Raw genomic sequence first — 19,807 nt, 5'->3', positions numbered from 1 at the left:
CTGCTTTTTTCTTTTAACCTGCAGGCGATTCACCGCAGTTGTCTGATGACTGGAAATGGTACGAAATTCTCGGGAGAATTGGTCAACCATATCCATCGACATAGAAGTCTGACAAGCTAAATCCAAAGTCAAGTTAGGGGTTGTCAACAACTTTCTTCTGATTGCTTCATATTTCATCCCATAAACAAAGGGCTCACGCAATGCTCGGTCCTGAAAGTTTCCAAAATGATAGTGAATGGATAGCTTTTTTAAAGCAACAATGTATTCACTGATACTCTCATCAGTTAATTGATTTTGTATTCCAAAACGATAACACTCAGCAATTTCCAGGGGCTCAGGACTGTAGTGCTTTTCTAACTTGGTTAGAATCTCCATCAGTGGTATGTCCTTTGGCTTGATGGGAACAAGCAAATTTCATACACCTTGGGTCCTGTTTCAGTCAAGAAAACAGCTTGTTTTCTTTCTAAAATGACCCAGTTATGGTCTTTATCATTGGGGACTTCAAAGATACTATTCGCGGTGAAAAATATGTCTAGCCGCTCCACATGTGCTCCTTGGTTGCGATGATTCCTGCAAAATAAAGAACCTCTCAAAGTTTATGTGTTAATAAGAACATAGGAGCAGGAGTAGGCCATAGGGCCCCTCGAGCCTGCTCCGCCATTCAATAAGATCATGGCTGATCTGATTATGGACTCAGTTCCACTTCCCTGCCCGCTCCCCATAACCCTTATCGATTAAGAAACCGTCTATTTCTGTCTTAAATTTATTCAATGTCCCAGCTTCCACAGCTCTCTGAGGCAGCGAATTCCACAGATTCACAACCCTCTGAGACAAAATTTCTCCTCATCTCTGCTTTAAATGGGCGGCCCCTTATTTTAAGATCGTGCCCTCTAGTTCGAGTTTCCCCCATCAGTGGAAACATCCTCTCTGCATCCACCCTGTCAAGCCCCCTCATAATCTTATACGTTTAGATAAGATCATCTCTCATTCTTCTGAATTCCAATGAGTAGAGGCCCAACCTACTCAACCTTTCCTCATAAGTCATCCCCGGAATCAACCTAGTGAACCTTCTCTGAACTGCCTCCAAAGCAAGTATATCCTTTCGTAAATATGGAAACTAAAACTGCATGCAGTATTCCAGGTGTAGCCTCACCAATACCTTATATAGCTGTAGTAAGACTTTCCTGCTTTTATACTCCATCCCCTTTGCAATAAAGGCCAAGATACCATTGGCCTTCCTGATCACTTACTGTACCTGCATACTATCCTTTTGTGTTTCATGCACAAGTACCCCCAGGTCCCGCTGTACTGCGGCACTTTGCAATCTTTCTCCATTTGAATAATAACTTGCTCTTTGATTTTTTTCTGCCAAATTGCATGACCTCACACTTTCAAATATTATACTCCATCTGCCAAATTTTTGCCCACTCACTTAGCCTGTCTATGTCCTTTTGCAGATTTTTTGTGTCCTCCTCACTCATTGCTTTTCCTCCCATCTTTGTATCATCAGCAAACTTGGCTACGCTACACTCATCCCTTCTTCCAAGTCGTTAATATAGATTGTAAATAGTTGGGGTTCCAGCACTGATCCCTGTGGCACCCCACTAGTTATTGGTTGCCAACCAGAGAATTAACCATTTATCCCATCTTTCTGTTCTCTGTTAGTTAGCCAATCCACTATCCATGATAATATATTACCCCCAACCCCATGAACTTTTATCTTGTGCAGTAACCTTTTATGTGGCACCTTGTCAAATGCCTTCTGGAAGTCCAAATACACCACATCCACTGGTTCCCCTTTATCCACCCTGTTCGTTACATTCTCAAAGAACTCCAGCAAATTTGTCAAACATGACTTCCCCTTCATAAATCCATGCTGACTCTGCCTGACCGTATTTTGCTTTTCCAAATGTCCTGCTACTGCTTCTTTAATGGACTCCAACATTTTCCCAACCACAAATGTTAGGCTAACTGGTCTATAGTTTCCTGCTTTTTGTCAGCCTCCTTTTTTAAATAGGGGCGTTACATTTGCAGTTTTCCAATCTGCTGGGACCACTCCAGAATCCAGGGAATTTTGGTAAATTACAACCAATGCATCCACAATCCCTGCCGCTACTTCTCTTAAGACCCTAGGATGCAAGCCATCAGGTCCAGGGGATTTATCTGCCTTTAGTTCCATTATCTTACTGAGTACCACCTCCTTTGTGATTGTGATTGTGTTTAGTTCCTCCCCCCCCCTAGACTATCCACTGTCAGAATATTGTTAGTGTCTTCTATCGTAAAGAAAAATACAAAATATTTGTTCAAAGTTTCTGCCATCTCCATGTTCTCCATTACTAATTCCCCGATCTCGTCCTTTAAGTGATGAACATTTACTTTAGCCACCCTTTTCCTTTTTATATCCCTACAGAAACTTTTGCTATCTGTTTTTATATTTTGCGCTAGTTTACTTTCATAGTCTATCTTCCCTTTCTTAATCAATTTTTTTTAGCTGTTCTTTGCTGGCTTTTAAAAGCTTCCCAGCCTTCTGTCCTCCCACTTGTGTTGTTTGGCAGGAATCATCCTCGAACACAAATTTCAGCTAGGGAATCTGATTATCCTATCCTCGTCGCCAATGTATTGAGTCTAAAATTTCGGCCTCACCAGGTCCATATGAAATATGTACAGATCTGGCGAAGCTGCACAAAAGCCGGTTTTCGGCATGTACCAAAACCCGGCTTTTCCGATCTGTCAAGTTTTGGCTTGACAGATTGAACGCATCTCCGCAGCCAGGACATTCGCGCGGGCTAGATTGGGCTTTTTGCCCAACTCTTGCCCAGCGAATGTCCTTAAAACTCTTGTACCTGGTAATAGCAGGTGCATAGCTTACTTTTACCAGCGTAAGAATTTTAAAACATATAAAAATAAAATTTAAATACACATTTTTATGTTTAAAACCCTGTCCTCTAAGGTAAGTTTATTTTAAACCCTATTAAAACATTTTTTTTAATCCAAAAAAAATATTTTTTTTCTAAAACATTTAATTAACTTTAATTATAATTAATTTTAATTATGTGAGGTGTTCTTTTTTTTATGTTGTGTTTAATGTGTTTTTTTTTCTCATTGATAGCAATAAGAAGTCGGAGATACGGAATTCTCATTGCTATCAATGACTCCACTCTGAAGCACAGGAAGAGAGGCCTCCCACCGTAATCACAGGCACCTCCGGGACCACCAGGTACTTTCGTAAAAACGTTCGTCCGAAGGAAGACTCCGACCCGAATTTCAGGCCCGATATATTTTTTACGACATCACTAATAAACACACTCTACAAGATGGCTGCAATACATCACGTGACTTTGTCACATGACCCTTTTATTGTTATACATCAGTAGTTGCATTATCATAGTAGTCCGCTAGGTGGAGTAGTAGTCCACTGTGGAGCTCTATATTCACTAATGAATGTAATCAAAGAGTTTCTATGGCTCTCTGTTAGTAAAGTTATTGGCAAAGATCTGAAAACTCAGGGAGGAGTGCCACATGTTTTTGATGAACTCTGAATCACTACTTCATCATCGGCTGCCCTCAAAAGTTTGTCACCATCCTCCTTCTGCTCCACGATGATATGCAAGCCGTGATCCTGACCAACGGATCCATCACAGACCCATTCCACATTTGGATTGGGGTCAAACAAAGCTGTCATCGCACCAACGCTCTTCTCGATTTTCCTTGCTGTAATGCTCCATCTCACCCTCAGCAAACTCCTCACTGGAGTGGAGCTAAATTACAGGGCAAACGGGAATCTGTTCAACTTCCGTCGCCTCCAGACCAGATCCCAGGACATCCCATCCTCCATCATCGGATTACAGTACGCAGATGCCGCTTGTGTCTGCGCACACTCGGAGGCCAAACTCCAAGCCATCGTCAACACCTTCACCGAGGCATACAAGAGCATAGGCCTTTCACTAAACATCCGTTTGACAAAGGTCCTCTACCAACCTGCCCCTGCCACACAGTACTGCCCCACGATGAGGCCTTGGACAATGTGGACCATTTTCCATACCTCGGGAGCCTACTGTCAACAAGGGCAGACATCGATGACAAGGTCTAACCCCGCCTTCAGTGTGCCAGCACAGCCTTCGGTGGCCTGAGGAAGAGAGTGTTTGAATACCAGGACCTCAAACCCGGCACCAAGTTCATGGTCTACAGAGCGGTGGTGATACCCACCCTCCTATATGGCTCAGAGACATAGACTATATACAGCAGGCATCTCAAAACACTGCAGAAGTACCACCAATGCTGCCAAGATTCTGCAAATCCACTTGCAGGATATGCGCACCAATGTCAGTATTCTTGCTCAGGCCAACATCCCCAGCATCGAAGCACTGACCATGCTCGATCAGCTCCACAGGACGGGCCACATCGTCTGCATGCCTGACACAAGACTCTTCGTCGAGAGCAAGCTGAAGCCAAGCGTAGCCAGCGGAAGGAGCGCGCGGCAACCCAGGGCCTCCCACCCACTCGTTCCTTCAACCACCATCTGCCCCACCTGTGACAGAGACGATAGATCCCACATTGGACTCTTCAGTCACCTGAGAACTCATATTTAGTGTGGAAGCAAGTCATCCTCGAACCCGAGGGTCTGCCTATGATGATGACTTCTTCATCATTTCCTTGACCAGCACTTCCAGGTTTTACTGGGCTATTTGGTTAATATATTTGACAGACTCAATTAACTTAATCTTCTTTGCAAGGTAAGAACTGTAACATTTTTATCATGCATGAAAAAATACAGAGCTATGGCAAAAATACTATTTTTTATAGAGTATGTGCTGCATGATAATGTATCTACATTCCCAACATTGTCTTCTGTTATTGCGGACTGCAAAATATAAGTCTTAGAACTTCGTCTCAGCTTTCCACAAAATTCAGTGAATGTTTTCCTAAAAGAGGCAAATGAATTGCAAGATTTCCATTGGATTTGAAATCCATTTTCTGAACACTTTGTAGCAAAGGCCAAGATTGCCATGAGTCTAACAGAGAATTAAATCGACAGTATTGGTTGAATCTGTTTTGAGAGACAATTTTAAAGTCATTCCTCTTGATTGGTTCTGGCTCTCAATTCAAAAAGAGTTCCCTTAGTTATCTCAAAGAGCCATTGAAATACTCATCCACTTTGCTCAATGAACCTGTGTGAAATGAGACTTTCATCACTTATTTACATCAAAAATAAATCATAAAAGCAGCTTAAATGTTGAGACTGATTTGTGGTTGAAACTCTCCACATTTATACCGAGATTCCACAAATTGTGCACCAGCATATCATCATCATCGGCAGTCCCTCGGAATTGAGGAAGACTTGCTTCCGCTCTTAAAATGAGTCCTTAGGTGGCTGAACAGTCCACTACGAGAGCCACAGTCCCTGTCACAGGTGGGACAGATAGTCGTTGAGGGAAAGGGTGGGTGGGACAGGTTTGCCGCGCGCTCTTTCCGCTGCCTGTGCTTGATTTCTGCATGCTCTCGGCGACAAGACTCGAGGTGCTCAGCGCCCTCCCAGATGCGCTTCCTCCACTTAGGGCAATCTTTAGCCAGGGACTCCCAGGTATCAGTGGGGATGTTGCACTTCTTCAGGGAGGTTTTGAGGGTGTTCTTGTAACATTTCCTCTGCCCACTTTTGGCTTGTTGCCCTGAAGGAGTTCCAAGTAGAGCACTTGCTTTGGGAGTCTCGTATCTAGCTCTGGCAGAACTCAAGGACATAGTCTACGTATTTACTGAGGCGTACGAAAGCATGGGCCTTGCGCTAAACATCCGTAAGACAAAGGTCCTCCACCAGCCTGTCCTCGCCACACAGCACTGCCCCCCAGTCATCAAGATCTACGGCGTGGCCCTGGACAACGTAAACCATTTCCCATACCTCGGGAGCCTCTTATCAACAAGGGCAGACATTGACGGCAAGATTCAATACCGCCTCCAGTGCGCCAGTGCAGCCTTCGGCCATCTGAAGAAAAGAGCGTTTGAAGTTCAGGCCCTCAAAACTGCCACCAAGCCAGCATATAGGCTCAACCAGCTCACTGAGACAGGGTGAGTCATCAAGTGTTACATTGAGTTACATAGAGTCTACAGCACAGAGACAGGCCATTCGGCCCAACAGGTTTTTGCTGCCGTTTATGCTCTACACGAGCCTTCTCCCACCCTCTTTATCTAACCTTATAAGAACATAAGAACATAAGAATTAGGAGCAGGAGTAGGCGATTCTGCCCCTCGAGCTTGCTCTGTCCTTCAATGTGATCATGCCTGATCTTCTACCTCAACACTTTCCTGCACTATCTCCATATTCCTTGATTCCCTTAATATCCAAACATCTAGCGATCTCTGTGTAGAATATACTCAAAGACTGAGCGTCCACAGCTCTCTGGGGGAGAGAATTCCAAAAATTCATCACTCGCTGAGTGAAGAAGTTACTCCTCATCTCAGTCCTAAATGGCCAACCCCTTATTCTGAGACTGTGATCCCTGGTCTAGACTTCTAAGCCAGAGGAAACATCCTCCCTGCATCTACCCTGTCAAGCCCTGTAAGAATTTTGTATGCTTCAAAGAAATCACCTCTAATTCTTTTAAACTCTAGAGAATATAGATCTAGTCTACTCAATCCAGCCTCATAGGACAATCCCCCTATCCCAGGAAGCAGTCTGGTGAACTTTTGTTGCACTATGTCAATGACAAATATATCCTTCCTTAGGTAAAGAGACCAAAACTGTACACAATACTTGATGTGCAGTCTCACCAGGGCCCTCTATAATTGCAGTAAGATATCTTTACTCTTATACTCAAATTCTCTTGTAATAAAGGCCCTAACCTTAACCCTAACCCTGCTTTCTTAATTGCTTGCTATACCTGCATGTTAACTTTCAGAGATTTGTGTACAAGGACACCCAGGTTCTCTGAATACAAACATTTTCCAATCTCTCGCCATGGATGGCTGGACTGTCATATGAGGAGAGACTGGATCAACTAGGCCTTTATTCACTAGAGTTTATAAGGATGAGAAGGGATCTCATAGAAACGTATAAGATTCTGACGGGACTGGACAGGTTAGATGCGGGAAGAATATTCCCGATGTTGGGGAAGTCCAGAACCAGGGGACATAGTCTTAGGATAAGGGGTAGGCCATTTAGGACTGAGATGAGGAGAAACCTCTTCACTCAGAGAGTTGTTAACCTGTGGAATTCCCTGCCACAGAGAATTGTTGATGCCAGTTCATTGGATATATTCAAGAGGGAGTTAGATATGGCCCTTACGGCTAAGGGGATCAATGTGTATGGAGAGAAAGCAGGAAAATGGTACTGAGGGAATGATCAGCCATGATCTTATCGAAGGGCCGAATGGCCTACTCCTGCACCTATTTTCTATGTTTCTATGTTTCTATTTAATAAATACTCTGCTTTTCTATTTTTCCTCCCAAAGTGGATAACTTCACATTTCTCCACATTATATTCTATTTGCCATGGTCTTGCCCACTCACTTAGACTGTCTATATCCTCTTGAAATCTCTTTGCATCCTCCTCACAACTTACATTCCCATTTAGCTTTGTATCATCAGCAAACTTGGATATATTACATTTGGTCCCCTCATTGAAATCATTTAAAATATAGATTGTGAATAGCTGGAGCTCAAGCACCGATTCTTGTGGCACCCACTAGTTACAGCCTGCCAACCTGAAAATGACCCGTTTATTCCTACTCTTTGTTTTCTGTCCATTAACCAATCCTCAATCCATGCTAGTATATTACCCCCAATCCCATGAGCCCTAATTTTGTCCAAAAACCTCTTGTGTGGCACCTTATTGAATGCCTTCTGAAAATCCAAATACACCACATTCACTGGTCCCCCCTTTTCTACTCTGTTAGTTACAACCTTCAGAAAACTCTAGCAGATTTGTCAAAACTGATTTCTCTTTCATAAATCCGTGTTGACTCTGCCCAATCCTATTATTATTTTCTAAGTGCTCTTCCTTATCAGTAGATTCTGGCATTTTCCCTACTACTCATGTCAGGCTAACTGGTCTGTAGTTCCCCGTGTTCTCTCTCCCTCTCTTAAATAGCGGGGTTACATTAGCTACCTTCCAATCTGCGGGAACCTTTCTAGAATCTATGGAATTTTGGAAGATGACAACCAATGCATCCACTATCTCTATAGCCACCTCTTTCAAAACCCTAGGCCATCAGGTCCAGGGGATTTATCGGCTTTCAGTCCCATTAATTTCTCCAGCACTTTTTTTTCACTAATACTAATTTCTTTCGGTTCCTCATTCTCGCATTTAGTGGTTCTCCACTATTTTCATGTTTTGTTCCATGAAGATAGATAGAATTTGTTTAATTTCTCTGTCGTTTCCTTATTTCCCCATTATAATTTCTCCTGTAGGGGACCCACATTTACTTTTGGTAATCTTTTCCTTTTTACATACCTATAGAGGCTTTTATAGTCTGTTTTTATGTTTTTCACTAGTTTACTTTCCCTTTCTTTATCAATTTCTTGGTCCTCCTTTGCTGAATTCTAAAATCCTCCCAATCCTCAGCCTTACTGCTCTTTTTGGCAACTTTTTAAGCCTTTTCCTTTGATTTAATACGATGTTTAACTTCTCTTGTAAGCCACGTTTGGACCACTTTTCCCGTGGGGTTTTTGTGCCTTAAAGGAATGTATGTTTGTTGTAAATTATGTATTAATTCTTTAAATGCTAGCCATTGCTTGTCTACCATCATACTTTTTAATGTAGTTTCCCAATCTTAGCCAACTCTTCCCTCATAACTACGTAGTTTCCTTTGTTTAGATTTAAGACCCTAGTTTCGGATTTAACTAAAACACTTTCATACTTAAAGTAAAATTCTATCATATTATAGTCATTCTTCCCTAAGGGCCCCTTTACTTGTTTTTTTTAATTCATTCATGGGAAGACCAGCATTTATTGCCCATCCCTAATTGCCCTTGAGAAGATGGTGGAGAGCTGCCTTCTTGAACCGCTGCAGTCCGTGTGGTGAAGATACTCCCACAGTGCTGTTAGGGAGGGGGTTCCCGGATTTTGACCCAGTGACGATGAAGGAACGGTGATATACTTCCAAGTTAGGATGGTGTGTGGCTTGGAGGGGATCGCGGAGATGGTGGTGTTCCCATGCGCTTGCTGCCCTTGTCCTTCTAGGTGGTAGATGTCACAGGTTTGGGAGGTGCTGCCGAAGAAACCTTGGCGAGTTGCTGCTGTGCATCTTGTGGATGGCACACACTGCACTGATGGTACTACAGGGTTATTAATTAACCCTTTCACATTGCACAATACTAGATCTAAAATACTCTGTTCTCTAATTGGTTCTTCAACATACTGATCTAGAAAACTATCTTGTATACATTCCATGAATTCATCCTCCACACTATTACTACAAATTTGATTTGCCCAGTCTATATGTAAATTAAAATTCCCCGTGATTATTTTATTACCTTTGTTACATGCACCTCTAATTTCCTGATTTATACTGTGCCTTACATTACAACTATTGTTTTGGGGCCTATAAATAACTCCCACCAATGTTTTCTGCCTCTTGCTGTTTCTTAGCTCCACCCAAACTGATTCTACTTCTTGATTTTCTGAGCTAAGATCCTTTCTCTCTACTGTCTTTATTCCCATCCTTTATTATCAGGACTAGCCCTCCTCTTTTTCCATTTTGCCTATCTGTTCTAAAAGTTAAGTATCCCAAATATTTTGTTCCCAACCATGATCACTTTGCAACCACATCTCCATAATGGTTATTAGATCAAACCTATTAATTTCTATCTGCGCTATTAATTCATCTATTCTGTTGCGAATGCTTCACGCATTTAGATATAGTGCCTTTAGCTTTAACTTTTTCTATTTTTCCCTGATGTCATCTTAGTCAGTAATTAGCCCTATTACCTTTGTTACTATCTCTGCCGCTTCCTGACCTACTCTGCTTATTTGTACCCAAAACTCTGCTATCAGTATACCCTTCTCCCCGATGTGCTTAGCTAGCTTTCCCTTAAATGTATCTATGCTATTTGCCTTATCTGCTTGTGGCAGCACGTTCCACATTCTTATCACTTTTTGGGTAAGGAAGTTTCTCCTGAATTCCCTATTGAATTTATTAGAGACTGTCCGGCTACCCAATCAAAACCTTTCATTATCTTAAATAATTCCATCAAGGCACCCCTCAGCCTTCTCTTTTCTAGAGAAAAGTACCTCAGCCTGTTCAGCCTTTCTTGATAAGTATATTCTCGCAGTTCTGGCATCTTTTTTTCATCCTCTCCAATGCCTCTATATCCTTTTTATAATATGTAGACTAGAACTGTGCACAGTTCTCCAAGTGTGGTCTAACCAAGGTTCTATATAAGTTTGACATAACTGCTTTGCTTTTCAATTCTATCCCTCTAGAAATGAATGCCTATGCTTGATTTGCTTTTCTCATGGCCTTATTAACCTGTGCCGTTACTTTTAATGATATGTGTATCTGTACCCTCAGATTCTTTTGCTCCTCTACCCCATTTAGACTCTTATTATCCAAGCAGTATGTGGCTTCTTTATTCTTGCTACCAAAATGCACCACCTCACACTATATCAAACTTCATTTGCCAATTATACGCCCATTCTGCAAGTTTATTGGCCCTGAAATTCCGGTTGGAGGCTTCCTTTGGACGAATGCCTCCAACCCGAAATTTCTCTACGAATGTATCTGATGGTCCCGGAGGCATCTTGGATTCTGGTCGGAGGCCTTCTTTCCACATGCTTCACAGTGCGTCCACAGCTTCTAGATATGGACGGAGAAGCTGGAGTCATGTGGGCCTGGACAACCAATCAAGGTACAGTATTCTCATTGATAGTAATGGGAACTACGATTTTACGAGTTCCCATTACTATCAATAAGAATAAACCCCTAAATCACCCAAACACAACATAATACATTTTTTGAAAAAACTGCACATATTTAAAATTAATTGAAATTAAAGTTACTTAACTGTCTTAGAAAAAAAATATATTTTGGAGATTTTTTTTTAAATGTGTTATAATAGGCTTTAAAATAAACTTACCTTAGTGGACAGGGATTTTACTATAAAAATGAGTATTTAAATTTTATTTTTATGTTTTAAAACGTTTTTACCAGGCATAAGAGTTTGAAGGATATTCGCTGGGCAAGAGATGGGCAAATAGCCCAATCTTGCCCATGCGGATGTCCTTCTCGCGGGGATGCGGAGGATCTGCCAAGAGATATTGTGCCAAAAATCGGCTTTTGCGAGGCCACGCCCGGCCGCACGTATTCCGTACGGACCCGGCGAGGCTGGAATTTCAGGGCCATTAATCTCTTGTATTTTGTTGTATTCTCCCTTGGTATTAACTACGCCCCAAATTTTGAAATTGTACTTGCGATTCCCAAGTCCAAATCGCTAATGTAAATTGTGAACAACAGTGGTCTAAGCACCGATCCTTATGGAAAACTACTTATCACCTTTTGCCAGTCTGAATAGCTACCTTTAACCCCTGCTCTCTGTTTTTTGTTTTGTAGCCAGCTTGCTATCCATTCTGCTATCTGTCCTCTGACTCCCCTGACCTTAGTCATGGTACCTCATCAAAGGCCTTTTGAAAATCCAAATATATTAGATCTACTGCCATGTTCAAGTTTATACAGTTGTATAGTACTGGTATTGTTTATTTATGTTGCTTTCTGTCTTAAGCAATATGTTATGTTAGTGAAGAAAATAAAATTCTGTGTGGGGGTAAAACTGGTCTTCGTCAGTAGAGGCTGACACCAAATCGGCAACCCATTTTACACTGTACTCGACCATTAACTTCAATGTAAAAGAAAACCTTGTGCGGTGTAAAACGGAATGCCGATTCAGTATCAACAGTTTTGCACTATTGGTGAAGACTAATTTCATCCCCACTATTTCTCTAAAAGAGGGGAGGCCCTTATGGGGTGTGTATTTCCAAAGGGGGGGCTCAGAAAAAAAGTTAGGGTATTCTGGTCTAGTGCTTGTTCCATCTCACCAAAAAAAATTCAGTGCATTTCAGAAAAAACACTGGCAAAGTGGATATCTTTGTTCTCAACCATAAAATGGCCTTTACTCCATTTTCTTTGCTCCATTTTCACTAAGATTTGCAGACTGCACAGCTAGCTGTACAGATTATTTGTGATTAGTACCACTGAACTGACAGTTGAAGTGCTGGAGAAGTATGAGAAGAGCATTATCACAGGTGTGTTCTGTTGCTCACTATTCTGATGACATATTTAGAGTTAATATGAACCAAATTACTCAGACTCACCAGGAATAGACACAGTTGGTAAGTACCTTACATGAGCAGCAAACAACTTTATTTTTTGTTTTGTTTTTTGATCTAATGATGACAGATATTAAATATAAAATCGGGGGAAATCCATTGTACATCACTTTATAGGGTAAATTTGATGAGGCTCCCTGCCACAAAGTTTACCCTTGATTTCTGGGACAAATGTTCTAATCCATATTAAAGCATTACCTGTGGTGTGATCTGTCGACCTACTTACTGCCATTTAAAAATGTTATTATTACTCATCGGGCAATACTGTGCTAATCTGTCTTATACCTATGTATGTGACCTAATTTGAAATAGAAACTGCTTTTTTTTGTGAACTTTGCATTCATGAAAGTAAGTTTCCAGAGCAGGAACTAGCAGTTTGTAAGGTAAAGTTCACTTTAAACTTCTCTTACAGTCGCCAAGACAAGAAAGTTCAATCTCAGAGACTATGCACTCACATCTCCTCTCAAGGTTTCTTCTTTCTCCAATTATCATCTAGCAAGCATGATGTCAGTTTTCACATGTATGCCGAGTATACCCAACTCAACTTATCTGCCATCCCCAAAGCTGTTGGCGCTCTATCTGATTGCCTGTTCCAGTAGGATGAACCACATTTCCTTCACCTCATTGTTGATTGCAATTAGAGTAGACAAGTCTGGTAGGGAAGCTAGTACCAGTATAGGCATGAGGACCTACCTCTGTATCCAAATTGTTGGAGAATACCATTTACTATTTTTAGGGAAATAGTCATTACAGACCAGAAGGAAATGATTATTTTTATCATGTAATGTTGTAAAATCTTGTGGATTTATAGTGAGGTTAATGTTTTCCTCAAAATGCCTTATGGATTTCTTTTACCGAAACACCAAAGAAAAGAAAATAGCTCGAAAAGCACTAAAGTCAGCATGGATTGAATGGGTAATTTTAAAATCACATGATCAGTAAAAATGTGAAGAGTAGAATAAAAATAAATTGAAAACTAAACAGAATTATATTTTAATAGATTAAAGATAATCTCAACTCATTATTCTATTTAGGTTTGTTAAAGTATTGAGCAATTAGTATATTTATGGACAATGGCAGTATTCTGTTCAATTTATATTTTGGTTGAAGCTTTTATCTACTGAAGGAAGATTTCAAGGACTAACATGGATGGAAAGGAACATCTAATGCTACTCAGACTAGACTGTGTTACATGCAAATATTCTCATTTGATAGTAGGGAAAAGTAGTTGTTTAGGTATCAATCTGACAATTTTATATATATACTTTCAAATAATTGATGTGTGTAGACCCAACCTTGAAATCATTACAAATCTCCCTAGGCCCTCCTCCTCTCTCCCCCGCCGCCACCCCATCATCATAGGCAGTCCCTCGAAATCGAAGACTTGCTTCCACTCTGAAAGTGAGGTCTCAGGTGACTGTACAGTCCAATGTGGAAAATACAGTCTCTGTAACAGGTGGGGTAGATAGTGCTTGAAGGAAAGGGTGGGTGGGAAGTCTGGTTTGGCGCACGCGCCTTCCGCTGCCTGTGCGTGTTTTCTGCATGTTCTCGGCGACGAGACTCGAGGTGCTCAATGCCCTCCCGGATGCTCTTCCTCCACTTTGGGCGGTCTTGTGCCAGGGATTCCCAGGTGCCGGTGGGGATGTTACATAGAAACATAGAAAATAGGTGCAGGAGTAGGCCATCCGGCCCTTCGATAAGATCATGGCTGATCGTTCACCTCAGTACCCCTTTCCTGCTTTCTCTCCATACCCCTTGATCCCTTTAGCCACAAGGGCCATATCTAACTCTCTCTTGAATATATCCAATGAACTGGCATCAACAACTCTCTGCGGTAGGGAATTCCACAGGTTAACAACTCTCTGAGTGAAGAAGTTTCTCCTCATCTCAGTCCTAAATGGCTTACCCCTTATCCTTAGACTACGTCCCCTGGTTCTGGACTTCCCCAACATCGGGAACATTCTTCCTGCATTTAACCTGTCCAGTCCCGTCAGAATTTTATATGTTTCTATGAGATACCTTCTAAACTCCAATGAATACAGGCCCAGTCAATCCAGTCTCTCCTCATATGTCAGTCCTGCCATCCCGGGAATCAGGTTGGTGAACCTTCGCTGCACTCCCTCAATAGCAAGAATGTCCTTCCTCAGATTATGAGACCAAAACTGAACACAATATTCCAGGTGAGGCCTCACCATGCCCTGTACAACTGCAGTAAGACCTCCCTGCTCCTATACTCAAATCCCCTAGGTATGAAGGCCAACTTACCATTTGCCTTCTTCACCTCCTGCTGTACCTGCATGCCAGCTTTCAATGACTGAAGTACCATGACACCCAGGTCTCATTGCACCACCCCTTTTACTAATCTGCCGCCATTCAGATAATATTCTGCCTTCGTGTTTTTGCCACCAAAATGGATAAACTCACATTTATCCACATTATACTGCATCTGCCATGCGTTTGCCCACTCACCTAACCTGTCCAAGTCACCCTGCAGCCTCTTAGCTCCCTCCTCACAGCTCACACTGCCACCCAGCTTAGTGTCATCTGCAAACTTGGAGATATTACACTCAACTCCTTCATCTGAATCATTAATGTATATTGTAAATAGCTGGGTTCCCAGCACTGAGCCGTGCGGCACCCCACTAGTCATTGCCTGCCATTCTGAAAAGGACCCATTTATCCCGACTCTCCGCTTCCTGTCTGCCAACCAGTTCTCTATCCACATCAGTACATTACTCCCAATACCATGTGCTTTGATTTTGCACACCAATCTCTTGTGTGGGACCTTGTCAAAAGCCTTTTGAAAGTCCAAATACACCACATCCACTGGCTCTCCCTTGTCCACTCTACTAGTTACATCCTCATAAAATTCTAGAAGATTTGTCAAGCATGATTTCCCTTTCATAAATCCATGCTGACTTGGACCGATCCTGTCATCGCTTTCCAAATGCGCTGCTATTTCATCTTTAATAATTGATTCCAACATTTTCTCCACTACTGATGTCAGTCTAACCGGTCTATAATTACCCGTTTTCTCTCTCTCTCCTTTCTTAAAAAGTGGTGTTACATTATCTACCCTCCAGTCCATAGGAACTGATCCAGAGTCGATAGACTGTTGGAAAATGATCACCAATGCATCCATTATTTCTAGGTCCACTTCCTTAAGTAGCCAGGGATGCAGACTATCAGGCCCTGGGGATTTATCGACCTTCAATCCCATCAATTTCCCTAACACAATTTCCCACCTAATAAGGATTTCCTTCAGTTCCTCCTTCTCAGTAGACCCTTGGTCCCCTAGTATTTCTGGAAGGTTATTTGTGTGTTCCTTCGTAAAGACAGAACCAAAGTATTTGTTCAACTGGTCTGCCATTTCTTTGTTCCCCATTATAAATTCACCTGAATCTGACTGCAAGGGACCTACGTTTGTCTTCACTAATCTTTTTCTCTTCACATATCTATAGAAGCTTTTGCAGTCAGTTTTTATGTTCCCAGCAAGCTTTCTCTCATACCCTATTTCCCCCCTCCTAATTAAACCCTTTGTCCTCCTCTGCTGAATTATAAAAATCTCCCAGTCCTCAGGTTTGCTGCTTTTTCTGGCCAATTTATATGCCTCTTCCTTGGATTTAACACTATCCTTAATTTCCCTTGTTTACCACGGTTGAGCCATCTTTCCCATTTTATTTTTTACTCCAGACAGGGATGTAGAATTGTTGAAGTTCATCCATGTGATCTTTAAATGTTTGACATTGCCTATCCACCGTCAACCCTTTAAGTATCACCGGTCTATTCTAGCCAATTCACGTCTCATACCATCGAAGTTACCTTTCCTTAATTTCAGGACCCTAGGCTCTGAATTAACTGTGTCACTCTCTACCTTAATAAAGAATTCTACCATATTATGGTCACTTTTCCCCAAGGGGCCTCGCACAACAAGATTCCTAATTAGTCCTTTCTCATTACACATCACCCAGTCTAGGATGGCCAACCCTCTAGTTGGTTCCTCGACATATTGGTCTAGAAAACCATCCCTAATACACTCCAGGAAATCCTCCTCCACCGCATTGCTACTTTATCAAGGAGGCTTTGAGGTTGTCCTTGAAATGCTTCCTCTGCTCACTTGGGGCTCGCTTGCCGTGTCGGAGTTCTGAGTAGAGCACTTGCTTAGGGAGTCTTGTGTCGGGCATGTGGACGACGTGGCCCGCCCAACGGAGCTGGTCGAGTGTGGTCAGTGCTTCGATGCTGGGGATGTTGGCCTGAGCAAGAATACTGATGCCATACACCTGATAATGAACCTTTATCAAATAAAAATGAATGGAAAACTATTGCAATTCCCTGCTATGAATGCTCATCTTCAGTTGATAATATGCTGAAGCACTGCGTATTGGAAGATATTAAAGAATAGAACAAATGCACTAATTGGCAGAAGTTAAATGCCAGACTGCAAAGAAATCTGCAAAGGAAATTCAGAATTGGTATTTAAAGGGTTATGTCTGCTGGTGTCTTTCCAATAGGTCTGTTTGCCTATCACAATTTCTCCTGCTGGACATGGTGTACCAGGTGTAAATGAGGTCGTGTGCTCAAATCACCATCTTGTGGTACAAGTCTGGTCATACATAAACCTGCTATCAACTGCGCTCAAAAACAATGCAGATCAGCATCCATTTGACTAAGTGACTTGGGATTTCTTAAGTTAGATGCTGGTGCAGGGATAGCAAACAGTCAAATAGAATATGTCGTATAATCATATCGGGTCACTGAGACAGAATTAACTAATAAAAGTGTTTACATTTTAAACTATCATCGTTTAACTTTTATATCTGTGAATTGTAGTCCTGTAATTTCCCAATGCAATATTTTGTTTTTAAACTTCTGACCAGTTAAACCTTCTGAACAGGATAAATGTTTGATTCATTTTAGGAAACTTTTATTTTTATTTTTTAAGCTCAAAATGTTCGATTCAAATAATGATGGAAAGCTGGGACTGGGTGAAATGGCAAGGTATGGCATTTTGAATACACAATTTATTTTTTAAAAGCAAAATTATGAAATACATAATCTACATATATACAATATTCATTTTTGAATAGGTTACTTCCTGACAAAGAAAATTTTCTCCTCAACTTTCAGGTGGGTGCTACTTTCTTTGGAATGAGTACATTTGACAGTTTAAAAAGAAATTCCATCCATGTGTAGGGATAAAAAGGATTCTGTACATTTTAGCAACTGGGACTATTGTGCACTCCATTCTACAAAATAAATGTATATGTACCCTCAGCCTCATAAAAGACACTTTCCTGTTATGCCAGAATTTACTTATCATTTTGCTTTTGTTGGAGACCTACAGCTTCCATCGCCAGTGTAGATGTCAGTGTGCTGCTATTTACAAATTCCACATTAGATGCTACCTCATCTGAAGCTAACTCAATATCAGCCTCTTGGATGATCTCGGGCAGGTGCCATATTCCCAATTTGAGCAGTAACCGGCGCTACGATTCTTAAGTGCTTTTTGTTCCCTACAGATATTTCCATGCTACATTACATGCTACAGAAAGCCAATTTTTATTTAAACTGGACCCATGCCGAGCACTCATTCTTCCTCATCTTTTTCACTTTTACCACCTCATTAGGGGTACGGTAGCACAGTTGTTATGTTACAGGACTAGTAATCCAAAGGCCTGGACTAATGATCTGGAGACATGAGTTCAAATCTCACCACAGCAGCTGGGGAATTTAAATACAATTAATTAAATAAATCTGGAATAAATAGCTAGTATCAGTAATAGTGACCACAAAACTACCAGTTTGTCGTAAAAACCCATCTATGTTATCTGTCCTTGGGGAAGGAAATTTGCCGACCTTACCTGGTCTGGCCAATATGTGATTCCAGGCCCACAGCAATGTGGTTGACTCTTAACTTCCCTCTAAAATGGCCTAACAAGCCTCACCACCACCTTCGCAAGGACAATTCGGCATGGACATTAAATGCTGGCCTTGCCAGTGACGCCTACATCCCATGAACGAATAAGGCAGACAAGATAATTTTTTTAAATAGATAGCACGATCCACTTCACTGTTTTTTTTTACAAGATTTCTAATTTCTCTATAATCTCCAACTCGCAATGAGCAATGTCATAGAAGGTCCACTCATATATATATTTGGGGATGTCTTAAATGCTCTAATAATCAGTTGTAAGTTAAAGAACCATCATTTAATATAACATTCAGTCAATTAGTTTTTTTTATTTTTCAGGGGGTGAATATGTCTTCAAAAGAATTTAACGATATCTTTGACTATTATGATCAAGTAAGTTTTCTAACATTGAATTTTATTAGCGTTTAAATACCTACATATATCACCAGGGGCATGTTGCTACAAGAGAAGCAGTGTAAGGTCTTCACTTGGTTTCAGTATCTGAAAGGGGAAAGTTGTCATTTTGGGATGAAAAGAACTCAGGGGAACTCAGTGTCATTTAACTATTATGCAAGGGACAATGCGATTTCACAATTAAATAGTTTCTAATGTTGAAGAACATTATCACGATGCATAAAAAATGTTCTGTTCAGAGGGGGAATTCTCTTCTGCAAAATCAGGTGAGATTGAAGGAAAATTCAGGTGGCGAGGCATCCGTTGCTGATCGGGATTCCCCTTCCCCACTCACTGCAGTGGCAACTGACTGCTCCTTCCGCACATGCTACATTCGGGAAGAGGCATGGCTCATATCCTTGGTGAATTTACTTCCTGTCTGCCCCACGTCCTGCCGCTTCTTGGTGCAACCACGTGGAAGGTGGCAGTAGGCCACATAAAGCCCCAAGTTCTCATAATGGATGGAGGTAGTCTTGTAGATGCCTTCTCTCCCTCGAAGTTGGGCCCAACACTTTACTGCTTAAGGCCTTAGTCTTGTCTGAGGCGAAGGCTTTCAGTGAAAGCCTAGCTGCCATCTTCACGGTGCTTCTGCCCTGTTAAGGTCACTTGACACCTCTGCTGATGCTGCAGTAGAATTCCTGCTGCATTCCAGATGTCCTGCTCACATTGGCAGGCTTCCTCTGCACAGGGGGTATCCCACTGTGGAACCCACCATGCAAATCCCAAACCAGGTAAATAGTTCAGGGTTGGGGTGGTTATGGACGACTGGGTGGCGGTCACACCCTGCCGGAACTCTGCTCTAAAGTGGAGGATTCCTCTTCCGAGTATCTCAAAACTTGGCAAACAAATTTTGGGGGAAAATAATCCATATTAATAAGAATATCACTATTAATAATTAATTCTGAATAAGTATGTACTCTGAAACATGACAGCAGAAACACTTCAAAATCCAGTGGTTACAGGTTTCATTTCCAGTGCTAAACTGATACTCAGCTCTACTAGCCTAATTATCATGGGTTTTATAACCGTGTCAGTCAGGATCCCTGAAGTGGAGAGCATCGAAAAGTATTATCCATCCCAACTAACTACAAAGACAGTTCTTGGCATCTGTTCAATAATGATCAAAAACA

The 19,807-nt window shown here is 41.5% G+C and overlaps 1 protein-coding gene across 1 annotated transcript in view; it reads left to right on the top strand.

The window, feature by feature from the left end:
• The window catches only part of calb1 (calbindin 1), a 121,360-nt gene that overhangs the window by 74,103 nt on the left and 27,450 nt on the right, over nucleotides 1-19,807 (top strand). The window contains exons 7-9 of the mRNA XM_070876205.1: nucleotides 17,256-17,311; nucleotides 17,401-17,440; nucleotides 18,564-18,617. Of these exons, the coding sequence (XP_070732306.1) occupies nucleotides 17,256-17,311; nucleotides 17,401-17,440; nucleotides 18,564-18,617 (150 nt within the window). The remainder of the gene's footprint in view (nucleotides 1-17,255; nucleotides 17,312-17,400; nucleotides 17,441-18,563; nucleotides 18,618-19,807) is intronic.

Source organism: Pristiophorus japonicus, chromosome 1 (genome assembly GCF_044704955.1).
Source record: "Pristiophorus japonicus isolate sPriJap1 chromosome 1, sPriJap1.hap1, whole genome shotgun sequence".
NCBI classification, from domain to species: domain Eukaryota; kingdom Metazoa; phylum Chordata; class Chondrichthyes; family Pristiophoridae; genus Pristiophorus; species Pristiophorus japonicus.
This window is presented reverse-complemented; position numbering and strand designations above follow the sequence as displayed.